Source organism: Haemaphysalis longicornis, unplaced genomic scaffold (genome assembly GCF_048455015.1).
Source record: "Haemaphysalis longicornis isolate Haplotype H1 unplaced genomic scaffold, Haemaphysalis longicornis Haplotype H1 scaffold_9, whole genome shotgun sequence".
NCBI classification, from domain to species: domain Eukaryota; kingdom Metazoa; phylum Arthropoda; class Arachnida; order Ixodida; family Ixodidae; genus Haemaphysalis; species Haemaphysalis longicornis.
The window spans coordinates 160,914,407-160,931,938 of NW_027526460.1; the positions used below are offsets into that span (position 1 = coordinate 160,914,407).

Consider the following 17,532-nt stretch of genomic DNA (forward strand, 5'->3'; position numbering starts at 1 on the left):
AAGCCAGCGTCCATGTCAAAGGCAGCATGGCCACGTAAAATAGCACTGGAGACAGCACAGAACCTTGAGGCAGGCCTCGCTCCGAAACAAAGTGTCCGACGCGTTCTTTTCTAATAAGGATGGAGAAGGAGCGGCTCTGTAGAAGAGACGCTACGAAACGGCATACTGCTGGTGGAAGGAGGAGCCACTGTAGAATACTGATTATTGCAGAATGACTCACGTTGTCGTAGGCCTTTTGGACGTCCATAGCCAGGATTGTACTGATTTTGTTCGATCTGCCACCTAAGAGCACCATAGATGAGAGGTGGTCTAGGCCCCCTTCTGTGCCCAGGTGCGTACGAAATCCAATCTGAGCCGCGTGGTACCATTCGTATCGTTCTAGCCACCATGTAAGGCGCGTGGCTAGCATCCGTTCAATGAGCTTACAGACGGTCGATGTTTGTGCAATTGGGCGAAAATTCCTCAGATGGTCAGGAGGCTTCCCGGGTTTCGGTATCGGGACTACGTCGGCGTGCTTCAAGGCGACCAGAACGTCACCATTGGCCCAGATAGTGTTCAGCCAGTCGAGTAGCCAATGTAGACTTGGACCGTCGATGTTCTTGAACGCTTCGTAAGTCACACTGTCCGGGCCTAGTGCTGTGCGTAACTTGGACTTGTCTATTGCCGACAGAAACTCAGCCATGGTGAATGGTGCCTGAATCCCGTCAAGGTCTTCCTGACTGGGAGGCGAACCAGCCTCTTGTGGCAGAGTAGGTGAACAGGCAAATGGTGGTGGACCTTGGTCGTGCTTCGGGAAGAACTCCTTCGCCACTTGAGCAGCAAACTGGCACGGGGTCCGTCCAGACGCAAGGCACGCAGTCGCAGCCGGTTCTTGCGGGCGTACACCGACCTCCATACCACGAAAAGTGCGCCAGATAGACGCAGTGGTAGAGGATGGCCCTAGTTAGGCACACCAGTCCAGCCACCGTTGCCGAGATAGAGACTTCTCATGGCAGCGAGCTGCAGCCGTAAGAGGGTGCAACGAGGTGCGCAATTCCGGATTTGAAGGATCTCTATTGGCTGCCAGTTCCGCTCGGCGGCAAGCAGCCCACAAATTTAAGAGATGCAGGTCTGCGGTTGGCTTGTTTTCTTCTACCCTAGAAGTCCGCGTGGCATCCCGAAGGGCGGCACGTAGCACATACAGGGGATCAGATGTCTTCATGTACGGAGGTTTTCATAGCTCTCCGAAACAAGTCCCAGTCGGTGACACAGCAGCGGCGGCGGTGCGGACGTTTTACAACGGGAGCCAAGCCGATGCGGATGGGATAATGATCACTGCCCCAGCAGTCCGGCTCCCGATCCCAAGACACAGGCTGCGCTCCAAGCCACCAAGAGAGGTCAGGGGAGTACGAAGGGCTGCGCGGGTGGTCACGTCGACGAATTGGAGTGTGGACCGGGTTAACGAGCATGAAGTGCGCATCGGTGAACGCGTCCAACACCACACCTACTCGTGCGCTTGAGTAGGGGTATCCACAAGTCGGATTCGGCGCGTTGAAATGTCAACCTACCAGCACTGCGCACTCCGGGTGCGTGCGAAGGAGATTTCAATCCAACCGAGACGCAACACGGGGGAACGTCCGCTGTGCCGGCGCACGTAACACGACACCAGTATGATATCAGTTTGAGGGAGGTGCACTAACACGGCCACTACCTCCTGCCATTGATTGCACCACGGTTTTAATTTCAGCTGAGCCTGGGGGTAACAGCTGGCGACATAGCCAGCAGCCTTGCCTGGAGGTTCATTCACTGTGGTACACCGGCGATCCGGAATGGTGGGCGAGGTGTAGTGAACCCGGGGAGACTCGGAAGAGAGTTGGCCTCTTGCATGATCAGAGCCTAAACGGGGAGACCTCCGATAAGCATACGGTAGCGAAGCTCCCCAGCCATATTTGCGAGTCCTCGGCAGTTCCACTGACGCACGCACTTGTGGTTCCTTTGGATCACTGCAACGATGAAAGGTGATTAAGCAAAATGGATGAGAGCTGTTGCAGTTGCTGCGACACAAAATGGATAAGTTCGATTGGCGACAGCTTGCCAGCTGTCAATGAGACAGGTGGGACAGGCCTAGCGGGAGCCGACGGCCGAGTGTAAGTGGTTGCTGAGAACTAAGAGCGGGACAGAAGAGGCCTTCGCTGACGAAGACATTGGACCTCTTCCTGGAGCGTAGCAATCCGATTTTCAATTTCTACAACCTCCTCGGGAGCTTCCAGAGTTGACCAATGCGGTGGGTCCTGACGTTTGCTCCGTGCCTTGCCATGCTTGACTGCGTCCTTGTACGTAAGAACATCTTCGGGGTCACCATCCACGCTTATTGGAGGAAACTCTTCCTCGGTGGGAGTCAAGCTGGCGTACCGGTAGGAAATCTTGACCGCACCGTCGGACCCGTCTTGCAGTGGCGCTTTGCGGTCGCGAGTATTCTCGCGACGAGTTTCGATAGCTTTGCGCTTAACGGGGCAGTCCTTGGATGTGACATAGTGGTCATCCTTTTAAAGACGATAGTCTTTCTTGGGCTACTTAAACCCAGAAATTTTGGTCTGTCTGTATGTCTGTGTGTCTGTATGTCTGTCCGTCTGTCTGTCTGTGACTCGATTCAGCCACCCGGCCAAAGCAAAACAATGCCTGCGCAATAGTCTTATATAGTCACAGCTAAATCTACCCATCTTGGTCCGGTGTAATGTTCATACTTGTCAACATTGTTGAAGAAGAACAAGACATTACACAAATATGAGACAACAATCAATACAGAAGTGATATTTGCAGTGTTCCTTTATAAAAATTCAAACATGCTTGACTTTTGCGAAATTAAATACTTCATCAACTGCAGAAAAAGAATTCACTCCGCCGTCGCCTGCTGTCGCCCGCGCCACTATAGCTTCTGGCGCCATTTTAAGAAATCAACCGGCAACAATTACGCAAGGTTCCACTAGATAGTTTCCACGTTCTGCTTACAACGCACGTGGAGTAGGGAAACGCGGTTCTATGAACGTTGAAGTAGGGTGCCTCAATTAACGCGCGTCTTCGCCGTACGGCAGCGTTCGCATCGAGACACCCGGTTCGGAGCAGTGGAACGCGGGAAATTTAAAATGATTTAAGCAAACATTTGGCGTCTTTACCTTGGGAGGAGCGCGACGCAAGAGGAACAACATGAGAGGTGAGCGGTAAAGCGAAGGGAGGCATTTACTTCGCAAAAGCCGATAAAGACTACCGTCTTTTGACGTCATTTGCAACGAAAGGAGCAGATACGCGGCCAATTTTTTACAGATTCCACACTTATATTTGACAGTTTCTTGAGAGTTCTCGACGGTGTCTTCAGGTTGCAGGCAGGAGGCACGCATATGGCCAGGTCGAAAGCACCTGTAGCAATATATCACGCCTGAGTTGTAAGGGCAAATTGCAGGATGCAGCCATAATAATGTAATGCGCGCTGGTGGAGATGTCGGGCTCTGAAGGGTGACAAGGCATATTCGGCTGCGACCCATGTACCAGGCTTGCAAGATCTTGTGAGAAGTTCACGTAAGTGTAGCCGCCAGTACCTCTGGAGACTCGTCTGGGTCAACGCCGGAAACTACATACCTATGGAGATCTGAGCCCGAAATTATGTACGCTTGGATGGGCAGTGCGGTGGGACCAGGTAGAGGAATTTCCTTCAGGCCATGGAGACGATCCGCATCATTGAGCGAACGCACCTACACGGAGAAGCTGTTAGTGGGCCGATGAATCGCGAAGCCCTGGAACACTGTGGTTTGACGACAGGAATCAAGTGTGGCTTGGAGGACACGGTTCGGCAGCGTCATCACATTGAAGCACTCCCGTGGTTTTACCACCACTTTTATAGCGGAGATAACCCGGGGGGCCACCGTATGATCTTCAGATGCACGGCCACGTTTGTGCGCATAAGTGCCCTGAGTAGATGTAGCAGGTGAGTCCGATAGTTTATCACATGTCCGCTTCTTGGTGTTAGTCGAACCACCATTAGCTGGTGGCGCAGCTGGCTCGTCCTCCATTGGATCTGGGGCAGCAGGAGTCGCTTCAGCGTCCATACGGTAGCGTTGCAGCTTGGCATCCATGCACAGCGAGCGTAGCGCCAGCGTTGCTATAGCAACCGCGACGCGCCTAGCTCTAGTGCCAGCGGTGCTGGCGGACGCTAGGCTTAGTCGGCGACGACAATGCTGCGCTGGCCCCGGGTCCACATCGACGCCTCGGGCGTCGTCATTGACCGGTGGTTGAGGTTCCAGGGGTCCCTGGGCAAGACGACAGCACTGTTGGCAACAGGGTCTAGGTTGAAAACCGTGAAACGCGACCAAAACACCGAAGAGCCGAAGAGATACGTGTTACACTCTTGGCTTGGCTTGGCTTGGCCCATTTTGTGATTACTCCAGTGTTGCGGCGGTCAACCCTACAAAAGAGTTTTGCGTCTCGAACACAATACATACATGCCACCGCAGTTATAAATTTTGCCGTGGTTGAAGGTGGTTGAACGAAAGCTCAGTATGCGGGTGACAGCGCGCAGGGGACGCGTGCGTACAGTTGCAGTGCAAGACAAAATAGAGACTTCTTGGCGCAGCCACCACTGCCGGCCCGAACGCACTGTGAACCTTGCTGGAGCCAGCTCCTCCTTGTATGATTTACTGGTGCCACGCATACTCACTCTTTCCCCATATCTTCCGCGCTGCACCCGTATTCTAGCAATCAATTGATTACTCGCTTTCACTGCGGAAGCCGTAACCACCGCGAATTGGTCAGATCGTTGCGATAAGCGTGGTCGCCAGCACTTCTGTTAGCGCCGCGGAACTCCCGAAGGGCCTTCGCTCAGCTTAACGGTCAGAGGGACGCTGCCAGGCATTTTGTAGGTTCGTACCTGCAGTAATAAGGTTCCCTGAACCATTGGGCGTGAGTAAGGACATTGTACGGAAAGCGCTGCCGTGTCTTATAGTAAAGGTAACTCTTAAAATTTTATTCTCAGGGTATAGTTACTGTCATTTATGTCAAGCTCAGCTCAAACTCATTTAGAATGTGTCTTACTCTGTAAAAATCAGCTTGATTCAATAATGACCCGACACGGTGGCTCAGTGGCTGAGGCGCTGTGCCTCTGAGTCCGATACCCTCCTCTACGGCGTAGCTTCATAGCCCCAGTGTAGCTTCAGCGCGTTAAACCCCAGAATCGGTCAGTAAATAGACTGCTCTCTCTCAATAGAAATAGTACCTAATTTTCCTAAACGCGAAATAAATATTCTAGATAATAAAAGAAAACGGATTAAGGAGTTGCGACCACCGAGCACCTTTCCGGAAAAGTGTGTGTGAAGTGACAGAATTTTGTTATCGCAAGTGACTGCCAGTGACGAAAACTATCGCCACAGAAACATGACTTGGCGATTGTTGATTGATTGATTATAGGGTTTAACGCGCCGACGCAACGCAGGAAATGAGGCGGGCTGTAGCGGTGGGCTCTGGGTTAATTTTGACCGCCTGGGGATCTTCAACGAGCGCCGAAATCGCCTACACACTGCCGGTTTTGCTTTTCGCCTCCATCAGGAAAGCGGCAGCCGCTGGTAGGATTCCAACCCACATTCTGGTGATCAGCAGCAAAAACGTGGCTACTGTAGTGGTGCCTATAGTTTCATGGGTGTAGTTTCATTTCAATGATGTCACCTACACCGGTAACTATGTTTTTAGGGTTTTCCTCTATTTTGTCACTGCTGCCCCGCTTTCGTCACTGCTTCGGTCATGTAGCGCAAAAGTTTCAAGGTTTTTGTTTTCAATATTTCTCATGTGTTTTAATTTAAACAACGGCTTCCGTGGCTGGAATGGAGCTTGGTGAGGTACGAAAGGCTAGTGCTTTCACGCGGAACAATCTTGCATATTCTGTTCACTACCCGCCTAATCCTGCGTTATACCGTCAGTAGCGGCGGCGCCGTAAATGGATCGCGGTGGCGATAGGTTGATTTCGCATAAATTGCTGCTACGATCAGAGTCACGATCAGTGGGGTTCGGGCCGTACGAGTCCCCTGCTTCATTGGTGTTAAGGGGCAAGTGTCTGGGCGCGGCACCCAGGGAACAAACACTGAACTTTGCTCAGCATCTACTTAACACAACCTAATAAACAAAACGAGCTTAATAAATCAAAATAAGCAATAATTAGGTATTGCTGACTGGTGTTTTCACAGTTCTTTTATGACTGATGGCAGCATCCTCAACCGCTTAGATGCTGCTTCAAGTTTCTGTCGAGAGATGGCAGGAGATTCAACTTTCCCCCTGTTTGGCACCGTTGGCCTCCAGCGCAGGGGAGCCACGCGGGGACCGGTTTTTGATTTTGATACATTGGGTGGGACTATAGGGAGTTTCGCAACTGGTGTGCACTCTGTAACGGTTGTCACGGGTGCTGGATCGTTTTACAGCAACTAAACCTGTCGGAGACTCAGAAGCACAGGCCGAACTCCTTGGCAGTTCCGCCACCAACAGAAGAGAGCCTGAGTGCTTACATATCTCCTATCCTGGGGGAGGCAGAGCGAGCGGTACGATTTCGTAGCAAATTTACGCTAGAGGGAAATCTGTCGCTGCAATCGTGTATCGTTCTGCGCGCCACCATAGCAGCTAGCATATGTTGCTCGCGTCACTTACTTGGCTTGGCTAGCCACCTGGCTTCTAGTCGGTCTGGCAAACAAAACCCACAAAAATGGTGACATTTTTTGCTGCCTTGAAGCCACATTTGTCTAACAAATAGGCAACTTTGAATATAAATTTATACTGCTATTTTGTTTTTTCGCAGCGACAGGTAACCTTTCAGCCTGTCCATAAGCCATGCCAAGGACAAGTGGAACGTTTATATCCTGTAGATGACGGAGAAATCGCTAAGACGCGGTTCGTAGCGCCACTCGCGGCAGACTTCCGTCCAGCATATATTCGTACAAAAACACTGTGGAGTGAAGCATGCCCAGAAAACGGCCTTGCAGGGCGCTCGGTGGACTGGTGGTCCTCTGGCATCGTCATGTACCGGCTGATGACGGGCAGGCTTCCGTTCCGGGGAAAAACGAAGCAGCTGCTGCGCCAGCAGATCATCTCGGCGGGCGTGAAGTGGCCCAAGCCGGACGAAAAGCAGGCCCACACCGCGACCCCCGTGGCCAAGGACATGACGCTGCGCATGTTGCGTAAGAACCCCGCAGAGCGCCTGGGCTCGGGCACCTACGCGGACCTCAGGGCGCACGCCTTCTTCGAGGGCTTCGACTGGAGGCAGCTGTACACCAAGGAGCAGCTGTGCGACATCCCCAGCATACAGGTACGGTGACCACTGCGGACGGTCGCTCGACCGGCTGCCAAACTCCCGTGGGCCCCGTGTGTAGAAAACCGGTCCCCAGTTGGCCCCTGCACTAAAAAGTGCAATACCCAGCCGTGGGATGCCGGAAAGTGCTACTAGAACTCAAGTACTTAAAACTGCTGCGGCATATAGTAAAAAAACCGTGAAAACATAAATATTCTCTTGAAAACGTAAGCGAATATTCCCTAATTTGCAGTTTCCTATTTGAAAAACAAGCTTCAATTTTATTAGGCTGTGTCGCAAGTAAATGTTCACCAACGTGCAGTTTTCATCCCTAACTGGGTGCCACGCAAATACACTTGCCCAAGCTTCAGGGAAGCAGGGCTGTTCCCGCCGAGCGGATTCTGAAGCGGAGTTTCTCAACTGGTGCATGCAGAGTAACTCCGGAGAACGAAGGGTGGCAGATCGCAAGAACAGCGTTTGTTGAGCATTCAGGAAAGAAACTGCGCTCTAGCTCAATTTGAGCTGAAAAAAGGAAGTTGGGCTGGAATTGTGAGGGCGAAAACTGACCAGAGGGGGCCACCAGGGGGAAAATGGCCGCGGCGGTACGAGGAGACAACTAACCCCAGCGAATTAAGAAAACTGGGGCAGAGAATAATTCCGAATAATGCAGGATAAGTGCTGGTAGTCTATGTATACGATAAGTCTTGGGTAAGGATATGTTAGCATAAGCATAGGACAAGGAGAGGGATAATTGTCGGATATATCTCAGTCCAGGGTAGTCTATGATAAAGATAGGAGATATTTTCCCTCCTACGGGGGCATTATTAAGCTGCTGCTGATGAAGATTATGACTATGAAGAAGTACGTGCACTCAGAAGGATAGGTGCTTAGCTCATACAACGCTGTGAGGCTCGAGCCTGGCCGCTGAATAATGACGCCCGCTGCAACGAATCGAGGCGCGTATGTCATTTCGCAATTTGGAAATGGGCCTCAATTCCGAGTGTTACTGAAACAACAACTTGAGAGGGACACAAAAATCGTAAATGTGCAATAGAAGCTGCATAGGTCAGGTGGCACCAGCGATAGAAGAAGCCCACAAGAACTGAAAGGTTTTCCTACTTTTTGCCACGACCAGTTGCCAGAATTTCTTAACTATCACTGCCCTATGAGTAATAGAGGAAACACATGGCTTTTGTCGTCGTCAAGACCACAAATGTAATAATTACGGGACCGCTACGATGGTGACAAAAAACAAAGTATGGCTCTAAATACGATGTCTTGATAAGCGGAACATTTCACTCGTACACTCAAGAAAATGAAAGTTCGGATATCCCTCAAAAATTCCAGGAAGCTTGCACTCCGGCGCAAGATTTGAAAGGCAAGGCTGTTGTGGGTGATCATTGATGGACACAAAGGTGTGTTTTAGTATCGTTGTGGTGTCGTGGTTAAAGTCGGTGGCATGTCATTTCAATTACCTTATGTTGATCAAGACCCGAGTAAGCTCGCCGTTTTGGTCGACGTTTTCGTACGCCAATCCGCAAGCGCGACTTATCGTCTCTAGCAGATGCTGTGGACGCCGAGCCCCTCGAAGCGCGGCCTCTTCCTCGTTCGTGAGTACTAACCGCGGTCGGGCCATTTAGAGTCAATGATGACCTACAGCAGCTTCGCCCTTCAAGTTGCGGCTCTCCTACAGTACACAGCGCATGCGCACGACGACATGAAGACGAATGAACGTGGGGAGTGCGCTATGACCTGACTTTCTCGTTCTGAGCAAGTGCTGCCCCGATGCGTGTTTCCAAACGCTTCGCAGCGCAGAGCACCCGTGTAACATGGCTATCGTGACTGCGCGCGCTATCCTTTTCAGCGCCTGCTAATACGAGCCCACCGTTCGGTGGCTTCGAAGGATGGTGGTTTATTTTTCACCTCTTTGTTTTGTGTTGTTGCATCAAGGAGGTAATAAAGAAAAAAAAGTAATGAGTACAGGCGCTGACGGCTTGGGCTCGAACCCCATAATGTCTGTTTTTTTAGTTCTTTTTCGCTGCTTAATTTTTTTCTATAATTAATTTTTTTCCTAAACAGGACCTACGCGTTGTTTTTGTAATAAAGTTGATTTGGTATGTTTTAGGTCGCCTGCGGTTTGGGCCACAGCCAATGACCACGTCAAATTACCGCTCTACCGCGCGAACAGACATGTCACGTGGGTGGTCTGTGCAGCGAAGGGTTTGGAAAAAGGCTGCCCCGATAGTGCGAACACTGAAGTTTTTTTGTGGCCAATCTTGTCCAATTCCTCCAAGTGGGTCCGTTTGGCTTTACGAACGTGCGCTCGAGGCACGTGGAGAACGCTAGAGTTCTTTTTGGCCAATACGGGCCAATCTCTTTAAGTGGGTACGCTTGGCTTGACTAATGTGCACTCGAGGCACGCGTCCACGAGCACTTGGCATTTTCTTGGTTTTTTTAACTGCAGACCCCCAAAGCAAAAACGATTTGCTTAACAGCTTCGCCGTTAAAAATCCCATCTACAGGGGCGCGAATGTAAAGGTTACCTACTGATGGTGCAGTACTACGACAATCAACGTTACTGTGTAGGCTTCCTTCTTTGCAGTCAAGCACAAAATAATGTTGGCGTTGCCACTGCGAAAGCCGACGAAACTGGCGCACACAGATGTCTCTCAAGACAAACCGGCCATGAATCCGCAGCAGTAAAAGCTCCCGCTTTCGAGGTCAATTAAAAAGCCTGGGAAACTCTATTGGGGCGGGTCAAAATAAAAACTTGTACGCAGATTACGCTTAGCTTAGGTGGTGTTTTATCACAGAAAGTAAGTACTTCCCTCGCGATGGACACGGAGTTCAATCTACGCAGGGAAGCAAATGGTTAACAAAACAAAGTGACTCTTAAAGGGGCCCTAAAAGGCGTTTTGAGCGCACTACATGAACTATCACAATCGTTAGATTACGTCGTCAACGCCATCTGTGCCAAGTATTACTCTTTTACGCGCAGCGGAATGCTCACACTTTTGTTGCAAAGTTTGTCGCCCTTTTCTCACCCTTCCCTGCGTGTTTTTGGACGCTGCCATCTTCACATGTCTACGTCATTGATTCCCACGTGTGTGTCACGAGGTAGACATCCTGCTATTGGGCGGAATTTTCACGCACTTCCGGCAAAGAGATGTGTCGTCTGCTTAGCGTCGGCTCGCCGGCTGATTTGCCAGCGGAGGGCCGGAGTGCTTAGACATTTTATGAATATCCAAACAAGTGTAAACAAACGCTTAGCCGTTTGTATTGAGTGCAACACGGCCATACACGACATGGATATTCTCTTACCTGAGTACGTTCCATAAAGAAAGCGTTGGAGCCCCGTCGCCCTTCTTTCGTGCAATCGCAGAGAACGTCCTGAGCCGAATGCCCGCGTTTCACGCACACATTTGATTCAACTTCAAGACAATCCAGAGATCCGTTTCGAACAAACACAACGTCACAACATGCGTCGCAAGTCTGAACAGCGATTGACAGACCATCGGTTGCCTTCTCTTGCCCGTCGTAAATTCTGGACTCACCTCGCGCGCGGCTTGCGGGGACGAACAGCAAGTCACTTAACTCTGGCGCGCAAGCCGAGAAGACTTTTAGCCACGTACACTGCACATACCCCATGCGAGGTTGAGTCGTACGTCGCTCAAGAAAGATAATCCAGACCATGGGAAGCACTATCCACCCGCAGACGTCGAATTTCTTCGCTCAAGAAACGCGTCCACAACACACGCCTCATCGCCTCCTATATTTTTAGAATGCCAAACCCATCGCGCACTTCCCAATGGGAGTGAGTGAGCCTGCAGTGCCCACATGTCGCGAGGTGGCGCCCCGAGCTGAAGCGGGATCACGAAACCGTAATTGACCGCAAGAGCGGTTTGTGCGTTGTTGCCAAGGCAATCGAAGTTTGAGATTCCCAATGAAATGTCGCTCGCGTTAGCGCTAGAAAGCTCAGAGCTGCGGCGGAGCATGTTTTGCCAACGTTGCCGCTCTCCACCACGCATCGCCCCAAGCTGAACTGGTCACGTAATTGAAGTGCTTGGAAGGTTATCGATTGGGGGAGAGTGGCCAGAGTAGAAGGAGAGGGCTTGGTTGGCCGGTCCGGGCTGATGCGCTTGGCGTTGTAAAAATACAGGAGGCGATGCACACACACACACACACTCAGCCAAAGAGCAGACCCAGCTTCGGTCGCTGGCTAGAGTTAGCTGCAAGCTTCTTTCGGACAGTCAGCGATGTTACGACGATACAGATCTGCGTGAGGGCGGCGTGCTAACCACTCGACGTATTTAAAAACACAGGGGCAAAGAACTTGGTTTGTCAGAAGCAAATTACTGTCCACAGAAGAGCGCAACCGTGGATGGTTGTCGCACTACTTGCTGCCATGCTGAAAACGCAAGAAGCCTCACGTATGCACGCTATTTTGCTGAAATAGCCTCCGCTATTCTTCCGTTCGCTAAACGCAGAAGCGTCTTCACGTACGGCGCAAGCTCAGTGCGAACGATGCAAAAAATAGCACTCGCTAACTGTTTGCGTACGGCTGCGTAGATTATTCTTAAACTCTCTATTACTACCGTTCACAAGATATGGGTGCAGCTTGTCAGAACACGGGTGCACGCTGCTCGAGTGCGGCGCTGCTTTGCTCTGCGCCTTCCAGTTCATCGCCACTGATAAAGCGATCCGAACCGGCGCGTTTTGTGCACGGGTTCTGTGTCGGTTCAAAGTGTATTTTTTACATGCCGCCGGTAGGAATTACCACCGCCGAAAAATAAGACCCGGCACCAGCACGGCCACATCTGAGACGCGCTTTTTCGATAAACAGTGCGCGGTGCATCAAAGGGAACGAGCGCACGATTCTCCCCGTGCGGCTGCGAGTTCGCCGCCGATAAAGTCACGTGCCGCCGATTGCAACCGCAGCAACGTACACCTCGAAAGAGCAAGGCGAGGCCGCACACATGTGGCCAGGTGTTTTGTTTGCTTTTCCAGCCTTGAGCGCAGTGCGGTATCTATGGTGTCAACAAAGACGAAAAAGCCAAAAGAGCTTGCCCGTAGCAGACGGCAGTCTGAGGAGCGCACCAGCGGAAGTACATCACCGCTGAGGAGCGCAGCATCATGGGAAGGAAGGCTCTCGCGCCGTCAACAGCGAAGACAAAATTGAAAGGAGGAGGAAATGCGGCGCGACGATAATGCGTGGTTTTTATTTACGATTTCTCAGCTAATACTCATCGCTTTAACAAAATTCTTGCGGGAAGAGATTGTTAATACACTGCTTCATTTGGTTACATGTACATCCATGCATCGGCGGGAGGCATTTCAGGACCCGTTAAAGGGACCGAGAAAAAAAGAAACAACTTCACTCAGCTCTATTCTAGTCACAAAGACGTTTTTAACCAATAAATGCAAGAAATATGCCTATAATCTAATTTCGTGGGGTGATATGGTCCAGCACTAGCAACATAGCTGTCAGCGTCATGTTAGCATTCAAGTGGCATGACCAAACGGAGCTGGCGGCCCCGCTACAACCGCCCAATCATGTTTCGGGTTGGTGGCTTTGTCGGTTACCGGCAATCGCATAAACAAGTTTCTGTGACGTCATAGAAAAGTAGCCGAAAAGTAACTGGCCAGTCGACACTGCTGCACACGCTTCATTTAATGTGTAGATTATTTGTTTGAAGTTTGCAGCGAAATTGGTATCTCTATCGGGCAATGCAGTCTTACAAACGAACCAAACTAGTATAGTTTGTCTTTATGGTCCTGAACGCTGCACGCCGGGGAAAAACTCGATATCTCGCTGATAAAACAGAACGATTAGATTATCATTATTAAGAGCTTGCGGATTTGTCTGAATCTATGTTAACATCTTAGGCCTCCACGAAACAGTTGCTTGCGGGTGTAATCTGCCGAAACGTTGCTGCCACTTCGTTCGACCTCCCCGCTGATCGGGTACAGACAACACCGCGTGGTGTCTGGGGGAGGTCTTTGACACTGGTGTCGGAAGTGAATGGGGCTCTGGGACATCCGGGCCATCACGCACGCCTCGGGGTTTCCCGGATACGGCTTCCGAGTGGTTCTCCGAAGTTTCCTGCAAAACCAAGCTGCCCTACTTTGTCCACGCTGGCAGCGTTGCCCTCGACCTACCTGGTGGTTAAGGATAGGCTGCTTTCCCGCACACGATTAAGTTTAGTTTTCTTTTACTTCTTCTCGTTTATCCTTGCTGCAAATGGAGAGAGCTCGCCGTCTTGCTTAAGATTCTCACTTTTTAGTGGGCCAGCTTTATTCCTTGTTTTGCACATCGGGGCCCATTCGAGCGGCAATGCCTTGGTCCCAGCAGATTAACAGTCGGAATTTTTGGGCCTGTAGGCGGGATTGCTTTTCTTACTACCCGGGCCCACGAATGTGTCTAAGATCGCATAGTCTACTGGCCTATGCTGTACTCAATCGCACGGAGAGGGCACGCTTCCCTCGCTCGCTTACGTCTGGTTGACCTCGGTGAGCCCTAGGTTCAGCGTCGTCGAAGCTTCGGGAAGATATCTGGGATCAACTACGGTCGTAACATAGGCCGCCAAAGGAGGCGACTCCTCAAAGTGCCGTAGAAAACGCGAGACGCTGCGCAAGGGTTTTGCCACCTCGCGTGACCGTTTCCAGTCATTAGGGCAGCTATTACCGCTGAGGGTCTCGGCGGCCGAAGTCGTTGATAATGGCATAGTCAAGCAGCAGCACGGTTAGCCGCTGCGCCCTGCATCAATGTAAACATGCTCTGCCGATTGTCGTCGATGAGGGTAAGCTGACCGACGAAAGGCTCGGCTGGTCTATGGCGAGGACGGATATAGTAACACTGCATACGTTCTTGTGCACTCAAATTCCTCTAGAGCCACTCTCTTTTGCTCGATATAAATTGTAGTGTCGTCGTTGTCAAGGGCAAGAATTGTGACACAGTGTTTATGAATTTCGCTGTTCGGCAATATTCCCGAGTGTTCTGCTTGCATCACATGTTTTACGAAAAGCCTATTATCATGTTCGCCCTATTCTATGTTCTAACCAATTTATTTGGAAGTGCAACCAATCCCTATTTCATGGTATTTTTTTTAAATACAGGTTGTAGGAACCGGCCCTAAATTACATAGTGCCCAACACGTATGGACACATGAAGAAGGCAAGGACAACTACGCCGCCGTCCTTATAATATGGCCCGCATCTGCGACGCCACTTACCTCGCAAAGCGCAATGCGGTGCGCAATAGATTCCATGCCCTTGCGCGCCGGCTCTCGCGGAAGCTGCTAGGGTAAACCTCCTGCGCAGCGGGACGATCACCTCACGCCGCTCCCTTCCGCATTCTTGGCGGGGGTTGTCGTCTTTTCCGCGCCCGGAAATATGCATAAACAATCTCAGGACAAACTAGCCCAACTTTCCATTCTAATCAACATTCAAGGAGACTTCAATGTGTAAAAGCAAAAGAACAAGCACTTGATGGCCATGCACTGTTGCCCCAACTGGTTCCATGCTTTTAAATCTAGCAATATGGGATATCGGCCTTTCCTTCACGTATAAGAAAAGTGTTTGCCCCGTAGCCCTGGTGAAGGCGGTATGCTCGTGGTGCTGAATAAACGGCATATCGTAGCGTGTTCGGAGAGCAGTCGCTCAGAGGCTATCTGTTGGCGGCGCAGGAGATCATGACCGAGGACCGGAAGAATTACGAGGAAGGCGCCGAAGACGAACACGCGCAGCGGCACCTGCAGATAGATGACATGAACGACATCCTTCCTGAGCTTCAGAAGCCGCTGCTGTGCTACGCCTCAAGGAGTTTCAGGAAGGTCATGACGGCGGTGAGTTATGATGGTACCCCTCTGGCACGCATTGTGCGGCTAGTCGGATATGCGAAAATGAAATTCAGATGTCATCCAATCTGGGAAGATGAAGCCACTGAAGCTGTAGCTATGCCGGGTTCTGCTACGGTTGGGTTTTGCAATGAGAAATTTCCGTAGTGTAGTTATTTGCTCACCACGCTGTTCCAAGCGAGCAAGTTGCTCGTCACCGTAGAAGAATTTACGGCTATTCCACGAGGTGAAACTCGAGAGCGCAATGGCGGCTGCTGCACGTTCTGCGGCAGCGGCTTTCTCTTGTTTTCACCACCATTCACCTCCTGCGCGCACCGACGTTCGTTGAATTCCCACTCTTATTCATCCGAGCGAACGACCTGCGTCCGTTCCATAAGAAGTTAAATGTGCAACTGCTGGTAACAGTGCTAGCGCCGTTACCTGCAGTTACAAGCGCTGTTATCGGTTGCCAACTTTTGAAAGTGGCTTCGTTGCGGGCTACGGTAATAAAACTTCTGGAAGAGGCGTCGGCTGTTGCGACGAGCGGCGAGGCGGTACCAACCAAACCATCGCCTCCGAAAGAGAAACAAAGGGCCCTAGTTATAGGCAGCTTCGATGTAACAAAAATCTAATTTCCTGTTTTCAAGAAATTGGCAAAAGCGTAGATAAAGATAACGCAGTGGAAGCACACCGTCTTGTTCTTTTCCCTGGCAAACTTTTAGAAGAAAACTGTTATGAAGAACTTTCGCAAAAGGCGTAAGCATTGTGGCCGCATCTGCCGAAAGCAGGTTCATCTTGAGCTTTGTTACGTAACCTTTTACAGTGGTTAGACCTACCCTGCAATTTATGAAATAAATGTGGGAAAGTAAGCTTTACAAAAACTGTATCAAGGTATAGTTTATGTTGGGTTTCATTCGGACAGAAGTAGTCTTGGGTACATATGCAAAAGGCAGGTGTACTCCGCCTGACAGCGGCCTCCTACCCACACAGTCGGCGTTGTACAGCATTGCTTGGCGTTGCACAGCGTTGCACGGTGTTTCACATGATTGACTTCAAACACCGGGCCATCTTCACTCATTGGCGACTTGGAACACCATTGAAGAAAACCTTAGTGTGTTCTTGCGGTGATTTTTCTCGAAGGATGTACTGATTGGACGGTGGAAGGCAATTACTCTTCCCTTCTCGCGTTGTAGCTGAGAGAGAGGGATAGGAAACTCGGAGAGGACGCGCTGAACTCGAGCGGCGGCGACAGCTCCGAGCTCCACTACGACCAGCCGAAGGTCCACCGCACCGACAGCGTCAGCACTGACGGTAAGCCTCTTCGACCGACTGCAGTGGTTTCCACTATTTCACCTGTTTATGACCGTCACCTGTTTATGTTAATAAGTACGATAACTATTGAACGTTTGCTCAAGCATCGAGTGTAAGGAAAACGCCAGGAACATGTCTAGCGTGCCCGAGATGGTTATTTCCTCTAACAGAACTTGGCAATTAATTCCTAAATTATGTTGTTTGAAAACACGAAACAGATTCATCAAAATTAATGCATTGTTTGCTTCGTTTGAGAAATGTAAATTTAACTTTAGCAATTCAAGGAGATTTCTGACACAGGGGACATCAGCCCTGAATATCCAATGTCATTAGCCACTTATCGCTACATGCCATACCTAAAGCTGCCAGAGAAAATTGTTAGCTTAATTTTAGGCGTCGTTGTGTTTTTTGGTTTTTTTGAGCCTACTGAATTGTTGCGCACATAAATGTGGATAGGGTTGTGGCTCGACTTGGAATAAATTGTCCCTGGGCGAGGAAGCTCACGCAGGCATAAAATGGAGTTCTCTGAAAAGTATGCGCATAATTAGCACATTGTCACTGGCAGGCAGTCATTTTGCTGCCGGGTCGACGAAAGGACCAGGGTAGCCGGCGTATCGAACCATGCACGAGTTTTGTACTCCTACCAAACAGGGCGGTCTTCAGCTGGAATGGTTTTTAAGTGCGCCAGGAATGACACTGAAAAAAAGCGAAGAACAGACCGGACCAAGGCGCAGTGGCATTCTGTCTGTTTCCAGTGGTTTATCGCGCATTGTCAGCGGCCATATCTGTGCAGCAACTTGGCCGACAATGCGCTTTAAGCTATTACGGCCTTCAGGGCACGTGATATTACCAGGAGAGTCAGCGGAATGTGGCGCACCCAGTGTGATAACGCGCTAATACTTCTAGTAGTAAAAATTTATTTTGCCGAAACAAGGCGTGGTGATTGCCGCACTGAGTTGTTCATTCCGTCGGGAAGAAAGCGGGACGCGCACTGTTTTGGAAGCTGAGTCCTTTAAACCTACTTGGCGAGGGCCTCGCGCTCCACCAGCCTCCGACTTTGGGAGGAGTGATAGACTATGAAGAATGATTTGA

General features: G+C 50.5%; 1 protein-coding gene across 1 annotated transcript in view; it reads left to right on the top strand.

The window, feature by feature from the left end:
- Positions 1-17,532, top strand: part of LOC144152203 (uncharacterized) — a 75,522-nt gene that overhangs the window by 39,576 nt on the left and 18,414 nt on the right. Inside the window, exons 10-12 of the mRNA XM_077683434.1 lie at positions 6,990-7,312; positions 14,980-15,138; positions 16,323-16,440. Of these exons, the coding sequence (XP_077539560.1) occupies positions 6,990-7,312; positions 14,980-15,138; positions 16,323-16,440 (600 nt within the window). The remainder of the gene's footprint in view (positions 1-6,989; positions 7,313-14,979; positions 15,139-16,322; positions 16,441-17,532) is intronic.